This window comes from Cucurbita maxima, unplaced genomic scaffold (assembly GCF_002738345.1).
Source record: "Cucurbita maxima cultivar Rimu unplaced genomic scaffold, Cmax_1.0 Cma_Scf00027, whole genome shotgun sequence".
NCBI lineage: Eukaryota > Viridiplantae > Streptophyta > Magnoliopsida > Cucurbitales > Cucurbitaceae > Cucurbita > Cucurbita maxima.
The window spans coordinates 2483610-2492059 of NW_019272043.1; the positions used below are offsets into that span (position 1 = coordinate 2483610).

The 8450-nt window shown below is 35.4% G+C and overlaps 1 protein-coding gene across 1 annotated transcript; it reads left to right on the forward strand.

Moving 5' to 3' along the window:
* Positions 1–3555: 3555 nt before the first annotated feature.
* LOC111499499 (UDP-glycosyltransferase 84B2-like) lies at positions 3556–6082 on the forward strand. Its single transcript, XM_023151061.1, has 3 exons — positions 3556–3591; positions 4446–5515; positions 5681–6082. The coding sequence occupies exons 2-3, from the start codon at positions 4460–4462 to the stop codon at positions 6080–6082; spliced, it is 1458 nt and encodes a 485-aa protein (XP_023006829.1). The 5' UTR covers positions 3556–3591; positions 4446–4459.
* Positions 6083–8450: the final 2368 nt, after the last annotated feature.

The following is an 8450-nucleotide window of genomic DNA, read 5'->3' on the forward strand; positions in this document are numbered from 1 at the left end:
AATATCTAGATATTTGCCTTAATGAACGGTCAACTATCCTTAACAAACATAATCATTTTATATAACCTTGAAAATCTATTATAAAACTAGAGAATAAAGTATTTTTAAGAGCCAAAAGTCATTGTCAACCACAACTCAATAAGTTCCCTCTTGATTCACAAGATGCAAAAACCCTCTAGAGTGCGCCTGCAGCCGAACTCGTGGTTCAGCCCAACAAACCATTTGCATCAGTCCACGACCCGAAGCCCAAGAACATCACAGCCACTTCCCAATAGCTAAACATGGTCCATGCCTACACGGCCTAGTTCTGCATCCCGCGCGCCCGCATTATCTGACCCAAGATTTGTGCCTCGACCTGATTGCGATCCCCTTTCGTCAACTCCCCTCAACGACACATGTCACTATCTGTACGTGCCGACTCATTCGGCTCGGCTTCGCGCAGCTCCTCAGTTCAAAATTCTATTGTTCGACTCGGGTTGTCAATTTTGATATCCATTCCTATGTTTTGAAGGAGCTAAAATTGACCTTGTTTAAAATAATTAAGGTTAGTATGAGGTCTGTTTTCTTAAAACAATTAAGGGTAAATTATGGGGTTGTTTCGATAGGGCAAATCTCAACGACACTTGGATTAACTTCGAGGGACATAATCTAGCAGATTCAAATTAAAGAGAACATCAGCTAAGGTAATTCAAGTAAGTAGTCTTACTAGGTTCAATCGGAAGACTTGTCTTATGTATGACGACACGTGCCCAGTGGCCTTTGCACGTGTCATTTATGATTTATGTTATATGATGATGTAATGATGTTTTATGATGATGTAAAGATATTTTATGATCATGTGATAATATTATATGATGATATGATGACATGATGATGATGATGCATGATAACATGATGATATAAGATGCATGATGATGTGATAACTTGATATGATGATATTCCATATTAAGATGATGCACATGTGTTAAATGTCATGATGCATTATGACGATGAGTTTTCTAAGGCACCATCCTAATTGATGTTAATGATGATGAATGTATCAAGGCTAATGCATGCATGTTACCTAGAGTAATGTGTGAATGATGTATAGGGTTGTGTTATAAGAATGATTTAAAGATAAAAACTACAGGGATCTCATGCTTATTGTGTATTCATATACATTGGGTTACTTCCCTATTTATGATAATGAGTACGGACGAGTACACTATGATGATGATGATCATGTCTCGCTTGATATTTGGGGATTTGCTGACATCTGAACATCCGGCTACAGACAGCTAGTCTGACTATAATGGGTCCAGGAGGGTACGAACCGTTTGGGGACTCGCGTTCGCACGTGTGAGTCATGTGTAGTGAAATACTACAAATTCATTTTTGTTAGAACGTCATCTCTATGATGGTTTTAACAATAGGTCACTTATTGAGTATTTTTTAAAATACTCAAGTCGTGTGCTACTTCTATTCCAAGTAAAAGCAAGACACTCATGTACGACTGACAGTATTTCATTTCTTAGACTTTAGGTTAGTATAGGGTGTTTTTACTTTTAATGTTTATTGGTTTTATTTAGTATTTTGTTATATTATTCTAAAGATGTTTTCGAATATGTATGTCCATGACAGTATTTAATGTTGAAGTTTTTAATGTCTATTTCCACATAAGAGATTATGTTATGATGACGATAGTAATTTTAGGTCAGTAGAAAAATAGGGACGTTAAATTTAGGATTCCTTATCTCTTTTGAGTCACTAAGCTGATGATTCAAGCAAGTAACTAGTTGTGATAGTGATTTTAGTTATGATAATGTTGTTGGGTTTTATATCATAAAACTCATTGTTGGTAAACAAAAACATATTTCATTTTCAAAAAAGTTATTATTGATGTTTATTCGTAAAGATTGTTATTGAATAAATTGAATTTTACGATCATTAATCTAAATTCAATAAACTAAGAATACTTTTGCTATAGTGTATGATTACTTCAACTATATGGAGAGACATAAAAGTGGATCGAAGTTCAAATATATAGTCAAAATGATCTGTAGTATAGGGATAAGGTTGAGTACCTTATCCTCGGGACACTACAGATGCGACCCACTTTTGTATATAAACAATGTGATAACTAAATTGTACATATGGAGACATGTGAGTGGGGGCGTCCTTTGCAATGAGTACTGCATAAGATCGGACCATGAAGAAAATCACTCTCACTTTATAATGTCGTTTACTGTTGAGACTAATTTTTTCACTTGATGACCTAGGTAACTCGACTTTAATTCTGAGCTAACTATGAACTCCTGTTTATTCATAATTATCCTTAGATTTGCATGGGTGAGAGTGGTCCGAGTTCGCCGACTCAATAAGCCTCCGATTTCAAGGGTAAGACTAGGTTAATAGCTGGGGACATAGGGTGCAAGATAGAATTCACTCCTACCCGCTTTTAGGGATAGTAGAGAGGTTGTTCCCTTAAGTACTGACTTCAGGTCTTGAACAAGGGGCCCTACCCTCTCATTGGCCCGAGAGGGATTCGGTTTGGTGGTTGGACCACAAACCAATTGTTCATTAGAGGATCAGTGGGACTTAAGGAACAAGAAGTAACTTTAAGGGTAAAAACGGTAAATTGACCCAGCTCTAGTTATGAAAAACCTGTGAAGGATCGACTTATTAATCATGGTTATATCAAATGGACAAAAATATATCTATAGTGAGGGGAGTGCAACTACTAGGCTATAGTGGAGTGTCATAATAGTTAACGAATGTTGGTTAACAAGGTTAATGAGTTTAGCCAGTTAATCTCAAATCGTTGGAGCCCATGATCTGTAGGTCCATTAGGTCTCCTGCTAGCTCATATCGGACTAAACCTCAGAACAATCTGACGAGTGAGTTTGAAGTGTTTGAACTCAAATTAGAGAATATGCGCTAAATATATACCATATATTTGACTGGTTTTAATTATGAATTAAACAAAAAGAGAGAGTTGGAGATATTTAAATAAGATTTAAATATTTTAATTATGAATAGGAATTCCTAATAAATATGTGCGGGAATGAATTGAAATTGGCATTTAATATTAAATATTAATTAGATTGTTTAATTAATCTTTTAATATTATTTTGATTTAAAATTTAATGGTTGAATTAAAATAGAGAAAGTCAATTAATAGAAAAATCTATATTTGAATTAGTGGAATATTGAGTGTCAATATATGGTTTAATCAAATTTGCATGTTTGCCACATAATCCCACAAATTTGAGTGTCAAAATTTGGTAACTCAAACTTGCATGCTTGCCACATAATTTCACAAATTTGAGTAGAATTTTGAGTGTCAAAATTTGGTAATCCCACATTTGCATGAACATGCAAATATCACTTTATAAAGAGAGTGATCAAGGTACATGAAAGTCCTCTTAAAAAAAAAAAAAAAAACTTTGAGAAATTCTCTCAAAACTCTCTCTTTACACATACTAAATTCCTTTCAAGTTTAGTCACTCACTTGATTTCACAATTCCGTTCTAAGGCCGGAGGATAATAGGGAAGATACTAGTGGTGGTTCAAAATCGGTTCGTGAAGAAAAAGGAATTTGAACTACAAAAGGTTAGTATTCAAACTCATTGAGTTTTAGTGCTTTTGAACATGGTAGCTAATTTACTATAATTGATGTACTTAAAGTGCCTAAGATCCAAATTGCTTCCGCATGTATTAAATTAACCATCAAATATGACACCTGAGTAAAGTAGAGGTACATGAATAGCTTGATACTATAGTGCAATGACAGTACTATTAAAGATAGAATGATTAAGAAATGCTTAAAATAATTGAAATTTACTTCTAACTCAAACAAAGAGCACCTTTCTTTTTAGTGTTTCAGTTACAAGAACTCGAAAATTAACTGTACTTTACGTGAAGCAATCTTATGTTAGGTGACTTCCTATGAATTTTCCTAAGAAACATGTGAGTGAGAATAAAACATGATAAAAGAACTCGTGTTGGTTTGTTGGGACATTCCTCACTTTTAAAAGCAAGAAGTAACATAACCATATCACAATAGATGCACGTGAGTACCATCCGGTGAAATTAGATTCTAAATTCTAGGCATGGATTGTTGCACGTAATAACTACGAAACTAAATAAGGCAGCTTAAGCAAGTTGAATAGTTGTTTTAGATGAGCATGGACGAAGGATTGAGGCTTCTAGACATGAGTGGATATAGGCTCCTAGATATAAAAATGATTTATAATTAAAAAGAAGCAATTGGGCCATTTGTTTAAAGTTTGGCCTTTGGAAAAATCTAATTCTATAACTGTCCCTATTTTTCACCTCTCTAAAACAAAATGACTTCACAATGTATTGGAACTTCTCCATGTGCTCTCCATATTTGCATTTTAGACTCATCATACCAACCCCTCACCATTTTACCTCTCCTAAACCTTTTCCAACCCAAAACATAGGAACTTCAAAAACAATGGAGCTCCATCAAAGCATCCATGTTCTCATGGCCTCAGCCGCCTTACAAGGCCATCTAAACCCCATGCTCAAGTTCGCCAAATGCCTCATCTCAAAGGGCATTCATGTCACCATTGCCACGGGCGAGATAGCACGCCACCGTATGCTCAAACACACGACCACCGCCGATCGCGCCGACCCATCAATCCAATTCGAGTTCTTCTCCGATGGATTCGATCTCGAATTTGACACGAACACCGATTATGATAGTTGGATCAACGCTCTAAGCACTAAAGGTAGTAAGAATCTCTCAAATCTCATTGCTAAATTATCCCAACGCACAAAATTCTCGTGCCTAATCCTAAATCAATTCGTGCCTTGGTTCGTACCCATTGCCAAAGAAAACAACCTCCCTTGCGCTGTGCTTTGGATCCAGCCTTGCGCTCTCTACTCCATCTACTATCGTTTCTTCAACAAACTCAATGAGTTCGCCATTTTACAAAACAAGAACCAGCCTCTCCAATTACCCGGCTTGCCATTACTCAACTTCGAAGACCTCCCTACCTTCATCCACCCCAACGCTTATCTTTGCTTCCAAAAACTCCTCTCAGATTTTTTCAGCTTTTTGGATGAGGTGAAGTGGGTTTTGGGGACTTCGTTCGACGAGCTGGAGGAGGAGGTTTTGGGGTCCATGAATGGTGGGGTTGTTCGGCCGACGATATCGCCAATCGGGCCATTAGTATCGCCATTTTTGCTTGGGAAGGAGGAGCAAGTGGGGGAGGGTGGGCTAAGCGTAGACATGTGGAAGGCGGATGATTCTTGCCTGCAATGGCTGGATGGGCGGGACATGGGGTCAGTTGTATATGTGTCGTTTGGGAGTATTATTGTTTTGTCTCAAGAGCAAGTTGACAATATTGCTAATGGGTTGTTGATGAGTGGGAAGGCGTTTCTTTGGGTGTTCAAGCGACCGTCGCCTGAGGAATCTACTGAGGGTTGCACTGTTCGGCTGCCGGATGGGTTTCTTGAGGCTGCTGGTGGGAGGGGGCTCGTCGTGAATTGGTGCTCTCAAGAACAGGTTTGTTTAACATTTTGTTTTTTTTTTTTTTGTAAGAAAGGTTAATAATTACCAAATATAATTTCTTTCTTGGAAAAGAGAAAAAAAAAAAAAAAAAAAAAAAGCTTATAAATTATCACTTGGTCAAGCAAGTATTTAATGTTTTGTACGTTGATTCTTAACAAGGTTCTGAAGCACAAAGCAGTGGGTTGCTTCATGACTCATTGTGGGTGGAACTCAACGCTAGAGACGGTGGTGGCCGGGGTTCCAGTGATAGCATTTCCGGAGTGGACGGATCAACCTACGAATGCCAAATTGTTGACAGATGTTTTCAAGATGGGTGTGAGAATAAGGAAGGGAGATGAGGGAATTGTTAGTTCAAAAGAGGTGGAGAGATGCATATGGGAGATGACCGACGGCCCGAACGCGACGGCAATGGCGAAAAGGGCTGCTGAGCTGATGGAGGCGGGGAAAAGAGCGGTGGAGGACGGTGGTTCTTCTCACCGGAATCTTGATCTGTTCATTGCTGACATTGTTGGCAAAAAAGGGACTAAAATGGATGCAAATAGGGTTTATGAGATCGCATGAACATGCTTTCATTTCTTTATTATCTATTATCTATTGTAATGTTATAATGCTATCTATAAAATTAATCTACAAAGCTATTTTAGAGACTTAAGTAGACAACAACTCTTACCAAAACTTTGGACTTTTAATATTAGTTTCTTACTCACATTATTATTCATTAATTTTGTTACAATTTATAAAGTTTTATAAACTATATAGTGACAAAATTTTATAATAAACCTACTTTAATAAAAAAAAAAAAAAAATAGTAGGAATATCGTAAACTATTATAAATTGCAAAAACGAATAAAAAAGTGTACAGAGTATGAAAACAGAACGAAATATTAAAATCTTACTAAGGATCGGATCAAATGCCTTCTATCATCTTTTCAAAATAGCGAAGGTCTCTACTTGATGATATCGACATATGTATACGATAAATTTGGGTCTAGTTTGAAAGTTGTTTAGCATTCTAAGTTGGTTTTCCTTTTGTTTTGACTAAAGAGTTTTTCCTTATAGGTTCAAGAATAATTTAAACTTTTCTGGTATGACATATGCGTTATAAGATTGATACTTGTATTGATACTTGTATGGTGTGAAAGTTTATGGTGGAATTTGACTCCATTAGGATTGAACTTAAGCAAATATCAGCTAAATTAAGCATAAAGCTATTGAAATTGGCTTACTAAGGTATGTGAAGTTATTGATGGAATCTCTTAGAAGTTATTGTTGGAATCTCTTAGGACTTAATTAGATAAATTATTTGTCAAATGAGTTCTGTTCCATCCCAGCTCAGTTTTATAACGATCTTAGATGTTACGATAGTCTAAAATTGCTACGGTATACATAACATACCCATTTTTGTGAATATAATCATTTGAAACTTCAACATAAAACATAAAATTTATCTTAAAATACTGCTATGAACTTGCGTGTTCGAAAACATATTTAAAACGACACAACGAAATATTAAATGAAATAAATACGCATTAAAATTAAAAACACCCTATTCTAACCTAACTCTAAGAAAATAAAAACAACTACCCTATGCATATGCTATAGTCTTGAGTTACGATGTTGTCGTCAGTCGTGCAGGGGTGCCTTGTCTTTATCTGGAGTAGAAATATCACGTGGCTTGAGTATTTTAAGAAATATGGTAAGTGACTCCACAATTGAAGTTGTACAATCATAAGTGGGACCTATCATATCAGTATATATTTCTTAGGCGATTATCCTAACTTGGTTAATCTGATGTGTATTAACTGTTCTACACATGGTTCATACGTGCGAGTATGGACCCACCAGTCGGTTCGCACATCTTCTAGACTCTTTTCATAGTCGGGCGAGTATTCTCTGGGAGCTGTTGATGATAGCCCCCCGTTAGGAATAGCGACCGTCGTAGCATTATAATAAATACAATGATCATTTTCATGCCTCTTAGTGTATGCGTCTGTACCATCATAAAATAGGGGTATTTCCTCGATGCATGAGGTCGCAACATTTTTATTCATTATCATATAAGACAACCCCTCCAATTTTTCTTTATATCATATCATTTTCATCATAGCTTTCAATGCATAAATCGAGGTTGTGCATCATATTGACACATCTTATCTTATATCATTCATATAATGCATCACGCCATATCATATACTATACCGCCAAACGTGTTACAACATAACATCTTTCATATCATTAGTTTATCACATCATAACACATGTCATAACATTCACGTATCATCTCATAGTCGTATCGTATCATGGACATATCATAGTGGATTTTAGTTCATTTTAATAGATTTTCAAGCCCACATCCGAGGGTCATGCAAAGTGATTACTACCATAATCATTTTATAATTTCTATTAACAATGCTCTAGAGAAAAATTATTCATAACCCTTCTATTACCTTCAACTATCTTTACAATGGAACTAGAGTATAAAGAGAATTTCATTTCTCTCTTCTTCTGAATAAGAGAACAACTATGTATGTAATATGACCAACGGTAAATGGTTAACAAAAATTTAGATATGATTGAAAATAGGTTTTTTTCAATTTTTTTAGTTCCACCCATACAAATTTTAATGAGTTCACTCATATTTAAATAAACTTAAAGTAATATAAATTAATATATAACTAAGAAAAAAATATACCATTTTTTATTCAAAATCGAGAGATTAATCTAAAACAAGGTCCCTTTAATATATTATATATTTATTTATTTATTAAACCCTAGTTTATGGACACTAATTCCAACCCAAAACATAGAAGGAAAGCAATCCGTTGCAACCTTTCAACAAACATAGTTTTAACTAAATCCGTTACAACGTTTTATAAACACAACATTCTGTCAAAAAAAAAAAAAAAAAAAAAAAAAAAAAAAAAAAAAAA